This window comes from Microcebus murinus, chromosome 16 (assembly GCF_040939455.1).
Source record: "Microcebus murinus isolate Inina chromosome 16, M.murinus_Inina_mat1.0, whole genome shotgun sequence".
Lineage (NCBI taxonomy): Eukaryota > Metazoa > Chordata > Mammalia > Primates > Cheirogaleidae > Microcebus > Microcebus murinus.
Window position 1 is genome coordinate 60,178,254 of NC_134119.1, and position 17,373 is coordinate 60,195,626.

At 38.1% G+C, this 17,373-nt stretch overlaps 1 protein-coding gene across 3 annotated transcripts; it reads left to right on the forward strand.

The window, feature by feature from the left end:
• The first annotated feature begins 417 nt into the window (after window positions 1–417).
• LOC105876848 (uncharacterized) lies at window positions 418–16,913 on the forward strand. 3 transcript variants are annotated; one of them, XM_020283625.2, is made up of 5 exons: window positions 418–558; window positions 6,596–6,678; window positions 8,554–8,680; window positions 10,462–10,554; window positions 13,858–16,879. In XM_020283625.2, exon 5 carries the CDS (start codon window positions 13,888–13,890, stop codon window positions 15,448–15,450), a length of 1,563 nt encoding a protein of 520 aa, XP_020139214.1. In that variant the 5' UTR covers window positions 418–558; window positions 6,596–6,678; window positions 8,554–8,680; window positions 10,462–10,554; window positions 13,858–13,887; the 3' UTR covers window positions 15,451–16,879. The 3 variants fall into 3 exon arrangements, with proteins under 3 accessions (XP_020139214.1, XP_075849168.1, XP_020139220.1); XM_075993053.1 differs by lacking the exons at window positions 6,596–6,678; window positions 8,554–8,680; XM_020283631.2 differs by lacking the exons at window positions 418–558; window positions 6,596–6,678; window positions 8,554–8,680; window positions 10,462–10,554 and adding an exon at window positions 12,548–13,082 and having other exon boundaries at window positions 13,858–16,913.
• Window positions 16,914–17,373: the final 460 nt, after the last annotated feature.

Consider the following 17,373-nt stretch of genomic DNA (forward strand, 5'->3'; position numbering starts at 1 on the left):
GTCCCGGCTGTTCTAGCCTGGACTACATTTCACTCGGGCGACGACGGAGAGAACTTGAACCTCTGGCTCCGTTTCCGGCATCCCTGGTTGCGCGCTGCGCGAGCCCTGGCGCCACCTGAGGAAGAAGCCGGCGCGGGTCGCTGCGGGGAAGACTGCAGCCCTGGACTGCAGCCCGCGCGGGGCGCGGCGTGGCGGTGAGGGAGGCGTGGCGGGAGGCGCTGGGAGCGCGGCACGGCGCGTCTGCGCCGCCTCGGGCCGTGGGTGCTGGAGCCGCAGAGCGGGTGGCCGTGTCTCTGGGAGACAGGCGGGCGGGGAGAGGCCGTGCAGCGTGTGACGGGGCCGGGGCGTGCGTTTGTGACGGCGGGTGCAGCTGTGAGACTGTGAGGTGCGGGGTTTGCGCGACCGGGACATAGGGAGCGTGTCCTTCGCGCGAGCGTGCGTTGCTGTGGCTCTGGTGTCACTGACCCCGTGGCTTCAGGTTCCCTGCCGCCTCCTGTGCCCTCATGTCAGCCAAGTAGGACTGCCACGGAGAAATGGTCGCAAGTGGGAAATCAAATAGTGAGTCCTACATGACGGTTTCCAGCAAGAAGGCGCAGACCTGCTGTTGGTCGATGATTGCTCTGGAGACAGGTTCCTAGGAGCTGATAGACTCTAGGAATAGCATTCCTTCCTGGGAGGGTCGTTCCTTGGAATTCTCTGGGGTTCCTTTACATGTTTGATAATTACAGCATTCCCTGAGCTCTCCAGGAACGGCTGTGATAGGGATTCCGCCCACTTCTTATTTCTCCTGTTTGTATGTATGGGCTCACAGCGGGTGTCGCCTTGGAGGGTGTAACGTCACAAATGCTCAGCATTGTGGTGACTCGGGGGATCATTCCCCTTCAGGTTTCTATAGAGAGAAACAACGAAAATATAAAGTAAATTGTATCGTGTACTTGCAGTTTAAGGGAGTGAGGCAGTCGCTCAAGTGTTCCGGAATGGAAGTTCTTAACTAGGCGTCTTTTTGCTCTATCAGTGGGCTTAAGAACACCACAACCCATTGCAATTGTATAGAATTGCTGTATATATTTGTAAATTTGTATTTTTTTTTTTTTTTTGAGACAGAGTCTCACTTTGTTGCCCAGGCTAGAGTGAGTGCCATGGCGTCAGGCTAGCTCACAGCAACCTCAAACTCCTGGGCTCAAGCAATCCTCCTGCCTCAGCCTCTCAAGTAGCTGGGACTACAGGCATGCGCCACCATGCCCGGCTAATTTTTTCTATATATATTAGTTGGCCAATTAATTTGTTTCTATTTATAATAGAGACAGGGTCTCGCTCTTGCTCAGGCTGGTTTCGAACTCCTGACCTCGAGCAATCCGCCCGCCTCGGCCTCCCAGAGGTAAATTTGTATTTTTCAAGGGTGAACATAACCCAAAAGATTTAGGGCTGGATTTTTGATCTGGTATAAAAGATTGTTATATTTGGGCATGGTTTTGCACAAAATTGGTGGTCAAGATTATGAGATTGGTTATGAAAATCACACATCTATAGGATAGAATAATATGCAGATAACAAAATTTCTGTTTATAAGAATCATTATAAGGAACAATGGTTATGATCTAATGTTAGATAGTTTTATATTGTGAATAATCAAAAGAAAAATTTAAATTATATATGCAGTTACATTTAAAAAATAGAATTTTGCAAACTTTTTGCAAGGATTGTCTCCAAAATGATATTTTAATTCCTAATTCAGGGAAGAATGGAAGAGGTATAGCCACATTTATTGAGCATATTCTGTGTACACAAAACTTTTCTGCCTATTTGTCATGCACATTTTATCTGCAAAGGCCATTTCCCTTTCTATTAATGAAGAAGTTTTATAGTGAAATGTGTCTAATTATACCAGTGACGCACAGCTAAAGGATATTTAAGAACAGGTAAATGTTATTTGTTTCAGTCACATTGGTTTGTTGTGGCAAGCCTAGTATTTATAGATTTTTTTTACAGATTTTTTTTTTTGAGACAGAGTTTCACTTTGTTGCCCAGGCTATAGTGCCATGGCATCAGCCTAGCTCACAGCAACCTCAGACTCCTGGGTTTAAGCAAACCTTCTGCCTCAGCCTCCCAAGTAGCTGGGACTACAGGCATGCGCCACCATGCCCAGCTAATTTTTTCTGTGTATTTTTAGCTGTCCAATTAACTTCTTTCTATTTTTGGTAGAGACAGGGTCTAGCTCTTGCTCAGGCTGGTCTCGAACTCCTGAGCTCAAATGATCCACCGGCCTCGGCCTCCCAGAGTGCTAGGATTACAAGCATGAGCTACCATGCCCGGCCTACCGATTTTTTTAAATGACAAAAATATAGTTTCTTTTCATAATGATGCCTTTAAATAATCTTAATACTTAGAAATATCTTTATGTTGTACTTATGAAGGTGGAATTAATGCAGCAAACAATTTGATTTCCTAAGGAATTTATGAAGAAGAAAGTAAGAATAACCCTTAATCCTCCTGCCTACACTCACTTTTAATATTTTGTTGTATATATTTATAGTTTTTATGGGCTTACATTTCCATGTGATTTTGTTTTGACATAACAGAATTTATCACATAAAGGAGACAAAAAGTCTTCCTCTTAATTTGAAAATAGAAATCTAACCAAATCATATGTTTCCTCATACTTACACCTCTTCATGTAGGGAGAAGGAAGTGCCACATATCTCCTTGTTTGAAAAACATCCCATTTATACTTTTTAGATATTAGAAATATTACTTAAAAATCACTATCAGACTTCCTTTCAGAATTAATAATTTAGAGATTTCCTTTCAGAGAGAATGACACCAATATCTGATTTCCAGGTATCTTGCAAATACAAGTAATAATTCCAGAGACTGTAATACTATATTCACATACATCCCCATACAGTGCAGAAGAATAAAATTCTTTTCTTAAGATTCTCTATTTTATTAGATTCTGTTCCTTTTAAAGATTTATGATGCTGAATGGTGTTTTTCTTGTTCTCTGTAGTTGCTGGGTACTGAGGAAGAGGACATTTTCTCCTTTTTTGTCTGATACTCTCTCTCTTTCGGTGATTTTATCAAGGAGAATTGTACTATATCAAAGATTGACCCTGAAATTTTTTTAAATTGGATTTGTAAGAAAGAGAAAGCCTCAGAAGCATAAATTTTACCATAAGAAAAACAGGAAACAGCAGAATTAACCTCATTGTAAAATAATGGATTAAGGGACATATAATGATTTTAATCTTCAGCAATGATAATTTATATTAGCCAGCACAATACATTTATTAGTGTTTATATGGATTATCTTGTTGAGTCTTCAAAACAACCATATACATTTACAGTACATGATATTCTTATCTCTTCTTTGCTGATGTAGAAACAGAGGCACTGAGACTTAGAAACTCTCACAGTTTAAAGCTCTTTTCTCTCCCTGAACATGGCAACAGAGCCTTAATTTCTCTGTGACAACAGAGTGTTCTTAATTTCAACTGGATATCACCTCCTAAGTTATGCATACCTCTTAAACCTGCCTTCTTCATTAAGTTAATGTTGCTTTCCATCATTCGATATGGATTAATATCATTGTTATTAATAATGGTCTAGTATATCACAATATTGTAGATCATAATATGTTTAACATGTTACCTACTGTGAGACATTTATATTTTTAATATTTGGTTATCAAAAATTGTTCTCTGATGAACATTTTTGTAATATACCTTGTATATTTATATAATTAGTTCCTTTAAAAAATTCCTAGATGTGGAATTTTGGGGTTAAAACTCAGAATTTTGTCAAGTGTCTACAGTACGCTAGACCCAGAATTTGCAGTATTTGTGGCAGTACAGTCGCTAAAGAGACATAAGTGCATCCTTGAAAATGCTTATTATCTATCAATGAGGATAAAATCTGGGTAGGAATAAGTGTAAGGCAGTATGTGATAAAGACCACTGGAAAGATTTAGTTGATCTACCTTGTGAATTCACTGGAAAGACACATCAGTCTGTCTATAACAACAGTTAGGATATGAACAAATTATACCAATTCTATGCAATCTATGGCAATAAGTGGATTTTGTGTTATAACTTTTGTGCCTTACAGTTTCCTTCTAATTAGGTTAGATGCAAAGTGAAACTCATAGGGTAATATAATTCAGTAGCTATCTAGGTGACCTCATGGCTTAGCTGACAGGCTTAGAACCAAAATAACCCTTTCTGTCACGAAGATCTGAAATAAAGCTGTATGGCAACCATCATCAGTTCATATAAGAGATTACTCAGGCACTGCTTCACATTTTTTCTAGACCTCTGTCATACCTGAGAAGAAATGATTAAGTGAGTTTAGATATCAGGATCGAAAGGAAACAAACAAAGATAAGACTTTCAGTAAAAGAACCTAAATGTAGAGAACAAAGACTTTTTTTTGAACTCCCCTTCTGTTTGGAGAACATCTTCCTGTTAACTCCCCGGCCTCAAAAAATTCCCACATATATTTCAAGTTAACCTATGGTTATTATTATAATTATTTTAAAAAACAAAAACTTAAAGAGGAAAATCAAAGTAAAAAAAAAAAAAAAGAAAAAATGCTGTTAATAAATGACCATATTACCTTCCAAATGTTTCTACTTTCAGTAGTCTGTCTGCTTCTGCAATGATGGCTATATTAGGTTTTTAATTAATTATGAAATGTCCAATTTCCTTAAGTACTAAGTTTGATAGTTGATGTCTTTGACATTTCACTTTGACACTTATTATTTTATGTTTATTGTGAAGGTACATCCTCATTCTTTCAAACACATGGTTGGGCTTGTGATTATCTTTCACATTTTTTTTTACAGCAATTTTTGTGAAATCATGGATAAGTCAAAAACTTGTGTTATTTTCAAATATGAGTTTCGTTGTGGAACCAGTGGTGGGCAGACAGCTCGAATTATCAATGAAGTGTTTGAGAAGGATGTGGCTAATAAACATACAGTACGTCGATGGTTTCAGAAGTTTCATTTTGATGATTTTAATCTTGAAAATGAGCCATGTGGGCAACCTGATATCAAGGTGGATAGTAATGAGCCAAAAGCTGTAGGGGAAGCAAATCCAACTCAACCTATGCATGAATCAGCAGCAAGGTCTGACATTACCATTCTAACAATATCAGACCATCTGGAATATATCAGCATGGTAAAGAAGCTGGATAGATGGGTACCACATGAATTAAATCAGCGTCAGAAGAGAAATCACCTCGAAGCTTGCTTTGTTATCACAACATAAAGGCAAACGATTTCTACAACATATTGTTAAGTGTGATGAAAAATAGATTCTTTTTGATAATTGCAAGCATTCAGCACAAAGGTGGGATAAAGATCAAGTGCCAAAACACAATCCAAAACTGAATATTCATCAAAAAAAGCTAATGGTGTCTGTTTGATGGTCTAGTGCTGGTATTATCCACTACAGCTTCATGAAACCTGGTCAGTTGATTACTGCAGACATCTACTGCAACCAATGAGGCTGCTTGTGATTAAGCAGCCGGGATTGGTCAATAGAGATAGACCAATCCTCTTGCAGGATAATACTGAACCACATGTTGCACACATACAATGCTGCTCAAATTATAAGGGCTGGACTTGGAAATTCTCTTCTTATCCACCATATTCACCAGACTTTGCACTGACTGCCTACCACTTCTTCTAGGCTTTGGATCACTACTTGCAAGGAAAAATATTCAATTCTCAACAAGCTAAGGAAAGTGCCTTTTGCAATTTCATTGCCACTTGTATTCCAGGGTTCTTTGCTCCTGGCATAAACAAGGTATCGTTAAGATGGAAAAATGGTGTCAATAATTTAGGTGCATTACTTTGATTAATTATACTGCTTCTTGTTTGAGATATAATAAACCAAACTTTTGATTCAAATTTGGACATTTCATATTTAATGACCTCATATTTATATGTTTTACAACAGTAATTACATTATATTATATTATATTAATTAAAAATCAACCTGATTTTTCCATTTACAGTATATCTGAAATGTTTCTTATATCTTTAAATATTTTTCACAATTTCACATTTGATGTCTACTTTGGATTCTAGTATGATGATAATCTGTCATATATTTAACTAGTAAGCTTTGTTGGAGTCAAAATACTCAACGCTACCTTTCCATCTCCAGTGTCTTAACTAACTTCATTCAGTTCCAAAACCAAAGAAGAGGCTCTGCTTTGGATAAGGTGGGCTCTTTTTAGTCTTAGAAGGTGGAAATAGAAGGAAGAAGATCTACTCAGAGCAGAACTCTGCTTTCCAATCTGAGGTCTACATCTCACCAAAATACATAGTGGCCAGAAAACTTCCTGATAATATATCTCAGTTTGTTTTTGATACAGAAACACCTCTGATTTATGACTTTGTTGTCAGCAGAGACCCCCATGATTTGGGGAAGGAAATGGATTTATCCAGCACCCTAATCTGCCCAAATTGTGTATGATGGGAAATAGTTTGGAGCCTAGAATGGAAAAGCATAACAGCAATATTAAATAACTTAAGTTCTGTTAGGAACACTAAAGCAAAATTGGTCTCAAGGTCTTTCTCTTCTCCCAGCTCTGGCTTTATGGATCTATGCTTTTCTGGTAGAGGAGCCCTGAGGACTGATCTACTCTTGCAGGTCTAAAACCATGGCCCATGTAAGTCGATGTTTCTTTCCTTGTAGAAATATGTGTGTGTGTTTAGGTCGTGTAAGTATTTTCATTAATTTTCCTGAAATTTCCTCATCAAATAACCTGCTTTCAGCTCTTATTCTTCCAGTGAGCTGTGATGCCAAATTAACCAGAGTCCTCCCTGTGTGGTCTGTGCTAAACTTACTAGTGTACATATAATTACTGACCAAAGTGTTCAGCATGTCTTAAGTGCCTATTCTTCTATCGAGGGCAGTGATGAAGTTAAGTCCTTTTAAGTAAAGATTTATGCTTTCTAGGTACGACTAATTTGGTGATACAGAGACAATTATGGTACTTGACCATCCATAACAAAACGTAAATCTTCACCAACTTGAGATTTCCAGGTAGAAAAGATAGAGATTTGGTATTAAATGCACAAATGTCAGTCATTCAGTGGGTGAAATCTCATGCTTTGTGTGGATTAGTAGATGATTGGGACTTGCAAACTCCGAGCCTGTGTATCTTGGTAGAGAATTCCTGAGAGATAAATATCAAGATTATTTTGTTGTTAAATGGGACATTTTATGCAAACCCTATTTTCTAAACTTGGGTGACATATATATAATTCATCATCCATCCTTAGTCTTCTTTAACTGAATGTATTTATCTATTACTGCATAGCAAATTACCCTAAAACTTAATGGCTTAAAGCAATCATTTATCTCATAGTTTCCATGGGTCAGAAATCCAGACATGACTTAGCTTGCCTCTCTGGCTCTGGGTCTCTTATAAGGAAATCAAGGTGTTGGTCAGGGCTGCAGTCACCTTAAGGCTCAACTTTGGGTGGATCTTTTTTCAAGCTCACTCAAGTTGTTGTTAACAGGGTCCACTTCGTCATGGGCTTTTGGACTGATGGCCTTAGTTCCTCGTTGGCTGGTGTTTGCTATTGGTTTATTGTCATGTGAGTCTGTCCATAGAATAGCTTAAAACATGGTAGCTGGCTTTATCTTTAGGCAAGACATCAAAGGAAGAAGAGCAAAATGGAATCATAGTCCTTTGTAACCTTACATTAGAAGTAACATTTCAGCTCTTTAGCTATTCTATTTATTAAAAGCAAGTCACCTGTTTCAGCCCACGTGCAAGGGGAAGAGATTACACAAGGACAGAATACTGGGAGATGGAGGGATCATTGGTAACCTACATAGAAACTACTACTCCACTCAGTGGAAGCCGAGTGTTCAATGAGAAATGGTAGTTAGACACAAAAAAGAATGTCATTGTAAGTAATAAGTGAACACAGAATTGGGGAAGATTTTACAAATCTTGTGTATCCTGACTGCATGAATGATTAAACCTGATATATCCATAGAGTATAATCGTATGTGGCAAAAACAAGCATGGTTTTGTCAAAACAAGAAAAATTACATATGGTGAGATCTAACACAATGAAGTATTTAATGCTTGAGGGAATTCTTAATTTTATGCAAACCCTATTTTCTAAAATGGAGACTTTATACTACATTTTGGGAAAATACTCAATTAAAATTTTCTCTTAAAAGCAAAAATTTTCCCCAGCAATTCATATTTATTAATAAATTTATGTTACAGATACCAGTCAGACATTATGTTTGTGTTCACCACTTAATTTAATAGGCAAACATTATTTTATCTATTCACAAATTATTTAGATGTTTTAGAGTATGCCACACAGTTTTGTATATGCTAGCAGTATTCTTCAAAAATATGTAAACATTCTGCTTCAGTCCCCTGCTATATTATAGATTTGTAGCCTACATGCTTGTTATATTGCTCTCTTCCTGCAATACTGTCCTTATTTCTTTTCCTCTCATCTTCAAAATATTCCTTTAATTTCTCTGGTAATACATGGGTTTGCCATTTCAGGGATCAATGACATTCAGGGATGTGGCCATAGACTTCTCACAGCAGGAGTGGGAATATCTCAACCCTATTCAGAAAACCTTGTACCGGGATGTGATGATGGAGAACTATGGTAACTTGGTCTCACCGGGTATGTTTTCTGTCTCAGATAATTTGGGATAACTTAGACTCTGATCTCTAGGAAATGTGTTTTTTCCACTGTGATTTTTAGGGCTGCCTTTCAAGAAACTAGTTAAATTTCTTTTCCCTTTTTCTCAGAGAAGTGGTTTGAGCTTTGTTGGATTGGAAATGACAAATTCATTTAACATATTTGTCTTCTTTGTCCTTCAGTGATGTTCACACCTTCCTCTGGTCCTACTTGCAATTGCCTTTCTTCCTTCATGAGGAAGGGCTAGATTAGGGTTCTGTGGCATATAGGATTCCATGGCAAACCTGTGAAAGGATCCAGATTTTCTGTTTTTTTAATACCGAAAATTACTGTAGATACTCCATTGTATCACCTGATCCACTTACAGGGAAGTACACTTGACACGGGGTCTTGAATTGCTCTAATTATCAAAAGAACCTCTACAATTTATAAAATGGTAAATTGGATAAATGAGATTCATTTAAAATTGAAGGAAACACATTTGATTTCCTAAGACAAATTCTATCTGATTTGGGTTTGCAAGTTGTAATCTATAAACATTACATTTAAAATAGAATGAATATCCTATAGATATCTCTTCTTGTGTACTCTTAGTAAAATAGTAATATCAAGAATGTTAACAGCTAATATTATGCTTACTATAGGCAGTGCTCTGAGTACTTTACATATATATCTCTACTGATTTAATCCGTATTAAAGTCAACAATCTTATTATTATCCCTATTTTCCAAACGAGAATACTGAAGCACAGTGGTTTTAAGTGACTTGCCTCAAGGCCACATAGCTGGAAGCTGGCAAAGGCAGGAGTTGATACCAGGCTCCAGAGTCTGTATTTTTTTTTTTTTTTTTGAGACAGAGTCTCGCTTTGTTGCCTAGGCTAGAGTGAGTGCCGTGGCGTCAGCCTAGCTCACAGCAACCTCAAACTCCTGGCTCAAGCAATCCTCCTGCCTCAGCCTCCCAAGTAGCTGGGACTACAGGCATTCGCCACCATGCCCGGCTAATTTTTTCTATATATATTAGTTGGCCAATTAATTTCCTTCTATTTTATAGTAGAGACGGGGTCTCGCTCTTGCTCAGGCTGGTGTCGAACTCCTGACCTCGAGCAATCCGCCCGCCTCGGCCTCCCAGAGAGCTAGGATTACAGGCGTGAGCCACCGCGCCCGGCCCAGAGTCTGTATTTTGAAACACAGTATTATGTGTACTCTAAAGAAAAAAAGGATAGAGGCCAGGTGCAGTGGCTCACACCTGTAATCCTAGCACTCTGGGAGACCGAGGTGGGTAGATCGTTTGAGCTTAGAAGTTTGAGACCAGCCTGAGCAAGAGCAAGACTCCCATCTCTAGTAAAAAAAAAAAAAAAAAAAATAGAAAGAAATTAGCTGGACAACTAAAAATATATAGAAAAAATTAGCCAGGCATGGTGGCGCATGTCTATAGTCCCAGCTACTCGGAAGGGTGAGGCAGAAGGATTGCTTGAGTCCAGGAGTCTGAGGTTGCTGTGAGCTGGGCTGATGCCACTACACTCTAGCCCAGGCAACGGAGTGAGAGTCTATCTCAAAAAAAAAAAAAAATGAAAAAAAGATATAGGTGTGTAATTGTGGGGGGGAAAATGCCTTATGTGACCTGATTTCTTGTTCTCTATTTTCCTCACCCTCTTCTCAAAAGCCTTATTCAATATAATTTTGACCTTTAATTTATTACAATTATAATTTTGGCAGCAAAGTATTTTTCTGTGTCATGTGGTATTTTTCTTTCTTTGTAAGCAGGACATGCCATTTGTAAGCCAGATGTAATTATATTATTGGAGCAGGGAAAAGAGCCCTGGAAGATTTTGAAGGAAGAAACAACATGGTATACAGGTAAGTAAGAGTAAGTCAGACTCTAGGAAGTCAGCTATGTAGGTAACAGCTGACGTAGACAAGGAAGAGACATACACTTGGAATGTTGGTTGGAAATCTCTATTCATGGCAGAGAAAAGGCTTGTGATCTTCCTTCCAGAAGATAAATACTCTGCATGAGCTACTCAGTGAACTTCATATTCACCTTAATTAACTGCTCACTATTTTTCTTCTCATATTTCTTCCCATGTCAATGATGGGCATTATCCTTCCTGGTGCACCTCTATTTTGGATCCAACTGATTTCCAGATCTTCTTATTCACTTATATTTATGTATGTGGCTCCAATGCCCAAAAATATATTCATTCTTGTATATGGCACATAAAATAGGAGTTAATAGTTTATTAGCTATAGTTTATTAACTATAAACACATAAATAAGTAGATAAATATCAGGTAGTAAAATATACTGTGAAGAAAACTGACCACTAACAGGGCAAATTTAAATTTAAGGTCAAGAACTATTTTCTGAGGAGATACTTGAACAGAGGTGTGAAGTGTAAGGACTTATGGCTTAGCCAGGGGTCCTCAAACTTTTTAAACGGGGCCAGTTCACTGTCCCTCAGACCTTTGGAGGGCCATTGGAGAGTGCGGCGCACATTCCACACACGTGCACTGTGGGCCTGGGACAAGTCGGCTGCTAAGCAGGACAGGCAACGGTGGTGAAAACACCTGGTTGGCCAAATAAATGTCCTCGGCGGGCCACATGTGTTTGAGCACCCCTGGCTTAGGCCATTTGTGTATGCAGTTGATCTTTGAACAACATATGTTTGATCTGTGAAGGTCCACTTATATGAAAATTTTCTTCTGCCCTGCCACCCTTGAGACAGCAAGACCAATCCCTCCTCCTCCTCAGCTTTCTCAATATGAAGACAACAAGGATGAAAACCTCTATGATGACCCAAATCCTTATGATTTTCTTAATATTTTCTTTTCTCTAGCTTACTTTATTATAAGAATACAGTATATAATACATATACAGAGAATATGTGTAAATTGACTGCTTATGTTATCAATAAAGCTTCTGGGCAACAGTAGGCTGTAAATATTTAAGTTTGGGGCAGTCAAAAACTATACATGGGTTTTCAGCTGCATGGGATGTTGGGACCCCTAACCCTTGCATTGTTCAAAGGTCAACTGTATTAGGAAGAGCATACCAAGAAGAGTAAACAACACATGCAAAGCCCCCAAAGGAGGTGTGACTGTTGTGTGTTTCAAAAGCAGCAAGTAGATCAGAGCAATTGAAGGATGAGTAAGATATGAAATCAGTATGTTGTTGGGAGCTGTCCCGAACACGGGAGAGTTAAAGTATGGTTGCTGCCCGGAACACTGGGGTCCTTGAGACATAGCACCTGGCGCCTTAACTCATAGCTCTGACATTCTTGGCCTTTCTTCTAGCTCATGGAGGGTGCTGGAGATAACAGTAGCAGTTATAGAAGGTTACTGAAGTAATCCTGTGCACACAGCCCTCGTAGCTTATAGCCCCCCGAGGCCCTGCACACTCCTTTCTCAGAATTGTTAATTACGCTTGGGTGCTCTTTCCTTGAACTGTCCGAGTGATCATAGTTGAGTATTTGTAGCTTTTTTGATATCAGAAAAAAGTTAAGTTGTAGGCCGGGCGCTGTGGCTCACGCCTGTAATCCTAGCTCTTGGGAGGCCGAGGCGGGCGGATTGCTCAAGGTCAGGAGTTCAAAACCAGCCTGAGCAAGAGCGAGACCCCGTCTCTACTATAAATAGAAAGAAATCAATTGGCCAACTGATATATATATATAAAAAATTAGACGGGCATGGTGGCGCATGCCTGTAGTCCCAGCTACTCGGGAGGCTGAGGCAGAAGGATCACTCGAGCCCAGGAGTTTGAGGTTGCTGTGAGCTAGGCTGACGCCACGGCACTCACTCTAGCCTGGACAACAAAGCGAGACTCTGTCTCAAAAAAAAAAAAAAAAAAAAAAAAAAAGAAAAAAGTTAAGTTGTAGATTAGAAAACTGCTTAAGCGAGGGAAAGGGCTATCAAAGTGACATAAGGTTGAAAGAAACAAGAACTGTTTTGTTTTCTGGTTTAATGAAGACATGTACCACCTGTTCCTTTGCATTTTGCTTCTCCTTTGTTCTTATCTGTATAAATATAGCAATTGAAATAAACGAGGCGCGGCAGTCACCAAGGACTCCGTCCTCCCGTCCCCATCTTTTTGTTGTCTCTTCATTTCTCAGCCTCGCCCCCTAACTCCAGGTGCCACACGTCGCCGGCTGGCACCGGCAGTATGTTATAAGGAATCAGATCATATTAGATGCCATTCATTAAGAAGAGCTATATTTGTTTGCTAAGGTTAATTAGGATCCATGATCTGATTAAACCTTTTTTTAGAGAAAGTATCTTGCTCTGTTGTCCAGGTTGGAGTGCAGTGGCACAATTATATAGCTCACTGCAGCCTTGAGCTCCTGCAGGCAAATGATCCTCCTGCCTCCGCCTCCTGAGTACCTAGGACTACAGGTGTGTGCCACCATGCACGGCTAATTTTTAAGTTTTTTATAATTTTTACTAAGTTGCCCAGACTGCTCTTGAACTCCTTGGCTCAAGTGATCCTCCTGCCCTGGCCTCCGAAAATACTGAGATTACAAGCTTGAGCCACCATGCCCAGCCTAAGCTTTTTAAAAACTCTTAGCATTTTATTTGATATAAGGAGCAACAAAAAGTACAAACAACTGTATAGGCAGGAATGAACCACAGTATCTGTACTTTTTTTTTTTTTTGAGACAGAGTCTCTCTCTGTTGCCAAGGCTATGGCACAGTGGCGTCATCATAGCTCACTGCAACCTCAAACCCCTGGCTCAAGCAATTCTCCTGCCTCATCTTCCTGAGTAGCAGGGACTACAGGTGCTTGCCACCACACCTGGCTAATTTTTGCTATTTTTTGTAAAGATGGGATCTCACTCTTGCTCAGGCTGGTCTCAAATGCCCAGCCAAGTATCTATATTTTTAAGGAGAAATATAATTGGAGGGAGATAAAGTATAAATAGTTGCTTTTAATATATTTGCTTATATTTTATAGGGAAACTGATACAGGAAAGAGTACATTTAATCAATATAATAAAATATGATAAATGAGTTATGGAGACATTTTCAGTAACTTTTGTAAATTGTATAGCTGACTTTAAAGTTCTTTAAAATATTCATCTCTGATGATATTTTTAATTTTAAGAAACATCAATAGAACATTTACCTTTTTTGGTTCAGGAAAATAAAATGTTTTTCTTGTTTCTTTTAGATTTGGAGACAAGGTATGAAATAATCAGCAATGGAAAAGACCGAATTTATACAAAAACGTTCATCTCTTACTCTACATCAGAGAATTCATAATAGAGAGAAACCCTATGAATGTGACAAATGTGGGAATACCTTTAGTCGTCATACAGACCTTACAGTACATCAGAGAATTCATACTGGTGAGAAACCCTATGAATGTAAGCAATGTAGAAAGGCCTTTAATCGTGTATCTAACCTTCTGCAACATCAGAGAATTCATACCGGTGAAAAACTCTATAAATGTGAGGAACGTGGAATGACCTTTAGTCGTAGTGTAGACCTTAAAGTTCATCAGAGAATTCATACTGGTGAGAAGCCCTATGAATGTGAAGAATGTGGGAAGGCCTTTAATCGTACCTCACACCTTACTCAACATGGAAAGGTTCATACTGGTGAGAGATCTTATGTATGTTGTGAATGTGGGAAGGCTTTTAGTCAAGGTGGAAGACTTAGAATACATCAGAGAATTCATACCGGTGAAAAACCCTATGAATGTAAGGAATGTGGAAAAGCATTTAGTCAAGCTTCTCACCTCGTGCAACATGACAGAATTCATACTGGTGAAAAACCCTATGAGTGTGGTGAATGTGGGATGACCTTTAGTCGTGGCATAGATCTTAGGGTGCATCATAGAATTCATACTGGTGAGAAACCCTATAAATGTAAAGAATGTGAGAAGGCCTTTTGTCGAGCCTCAAATCTTGTGCAACATGAGAGGATTCATACCAGAGAGAAGCCCTATGAATGTAAAGAGTGTGGGATGACCTTTAGTCATGTCTGTCAACTCATTGCACACGAGAGAGTGCATATTCGTGTGAAACCCTATGAATGTAACAAATGTGAGAAGGCCTTTAGTCATGCCTCAGCACTTATTCAACATGAGAGAATTCATACTGGTGAAAAACCATATAAATGTAAAGAATGTGGGAAGGCCTTTATTTATGGTGGAAGCCTTAAGATGCATCAGAGATTATATACTGGTGAGAAACCCTATGAATGTAAGGAATGTGGGAAGGCCTTTAGTCGTGCCTCAAACCTTGTTAGCATGAGAGAATTCATACTGGTGAGAAACCCTATGAATGTAAGGAATGATGGAAATCCTTTAGTCATGTTGAAAGTCTTAGAATGCATCACAGAATTCATACTGGTGAGAAACCTTATAAATGTAAAGATTGTGGGAAGGCTTTTAGAAGTGGCCATCAACTTATTGTACATCATAGATTTCATACTGGTGAGAAACCTTATGAATGTAAGGAATGTGGGAAGGCCTTTAGTGTGTATGGACAACTTACTCAACATCGGAGTATTCACAATGGTGAGAGACCTTTTAAATGTAAGAATTGTGAGAAGTCCTTTAGGCTTAGCTCAAGTCTTAAAGTACATCAGAGAATTCATAATGGAGAGAAATCTTATGAATATGAGGGCTATGGAAAGGCATATGTATGTAGACAATGTACAGTATATCAGACTATTTATAACAATGAGAAAGAATTTGAATGAAAAGAATATGGGAATGCTTTTAGATATGGTTCAGCTCTTACAAAGCGTTAAATAATGTTTATTGGTGAGAACTTCTCAGAATACAAATAATATTTCAAGATTTTTAGTTATGATCAAAATGTTTTTAATATCCAGAGAATTTATATTTTTATATAACATAAGAAAGCCCTTATTGTTATTTTTCTATTTATTGATTGTTTGAATATTTACATTAGAGGAAAATTCAGAGAATGTAGGCATGTCCTTGTTTTATGTACTTTATTTATAAAATTCCTTTCAGCCCTAATCAGTAATTTTTAGACTTGGGAAAACATACCACAGAAAACCCCTATTGATCTAATAAATGTAGGAGAACCATTATGATTGCCATTCCATTCCTTACATCATGGATGACATTGAGTAAGATATTTATCTTTCTAGGAATCCTCTTCCAATGATGATAATAATACCTACATTATAGTGCTGTTAATTGAAATGTAGAAAATTTGGAAAACTATTTTGCACATAGTCTCTGTTTGATAAGTACTAGAGACTATTTTTAATATTATCCTGTTTATCTTAATATTAGTGAATTACTGTGAGATAATGTCCATATAGGTTTAATGAACTTAGAAAGGCTTCATGTAATTACTTATGCCTTTTTGAGTTTTAAGTAATTCTTTCTGATTAAAATCTAGTAGAATATAAAAAAAAACAAACAAGAGGATTTAAAACATGCATTTTATTGGAGCACTGCCCATGTTCATTTATTTATATATTATATGGCTGATTTCACACTACTATAGAATAGTTGAGTAGTTATACCAGAGACCTTATGGCCCACAAAGCCTAAACTATTTACCGTCTTGTTTTTCACCACCACCACCAACAAAAAGACTGCCAATTCCTGGTGTAGAATTGTATCCCACAATTTTTTCATAACTTTGGATTTTTGAAGAGTATACGATTGTTGTCTTATTGAATATTTCACATTCTGGATTTTTAAAATTACTTACATGTGGATCATTTATCTTGTTCTTCTATGACTAATAGTTCCAGTAAATCTGAAGCTAAAGCAAGAAGTTCAACTGAGTAGATGTTGTATACATTAAAAAACCTAATGCTTTCCCAGTATTAATGATGCTAGATGTCATCAATTGATTAGACAGGTGACTGCCAGATTTCTCCATTATATAACAGAAATCCACTTTACAGTTATTAATCTGCATGGTAACATTTTGTCACCTGCTTTTTGAAATTTATAATCTGATGTAAAAGTCATAAATTAAATAGAAAATTAACATTGAAATTAGGGCCTTTCAGAAAGGAATGATAATGAATTGCCTATATAGCAATTCATATTTTTTTCAAATGCCATTTCATTATCTGTTGCTATAGTCATATATTATGTACTTATTCTCCTTTAGTTTATTGATACTGGTAGATTTCTTGATTTTTAAACATCCCTGGAATAAACCCTGGTTACCCATGGTTTATTACTCTTTAGTTACCTATTCAATTAGTTAATATTTACTTAGAATACTTGCATCTATGTTTATATGTGAGATTGTATTCTAATTTCCTTTTGTATTATAGTTTTTTACATTTGATATTTCAATTATCAATTCTTTTTTTTTTTTTTTTTTTTTTGAGACAGAGTCTCGCTTTGTTGTCCAGGGTAGAGTGAGTGCCGTGGCGTCAGCCTAGCTCACAGCAACCTCAAACTCCTGGGCTCGAGAGATCCTTCTGCCTCAGCCTCCCGAGTAGCTGGGACTACAGGCATGCGCCACCATGCCCGGCTAATTTTTTTATATACATATCAGTTGGCCAATTAATTTCTTTCTATTTATAGTAGAGACGGGGTCTCGCTCTTGCTCAGGCTGGTTTTGAACTCCTGACCTTGAGCAATCCGCCCGCCTCGGCCTCCCAGAGAGCTAGGATTACAGGCGTGAGCCACCGCGCCCGGCCAATTATCAATTCTTTAAAAATGAGATAGAAC

Coding starts and splice junctions, on each gene's coding strand:
- LOC105876848 (XM_020283625.2), top strand. CDS start 13,888: ATGGAAAAGACCGAATTTATACAAAAACGTTCATCTCTTACTCTACAT.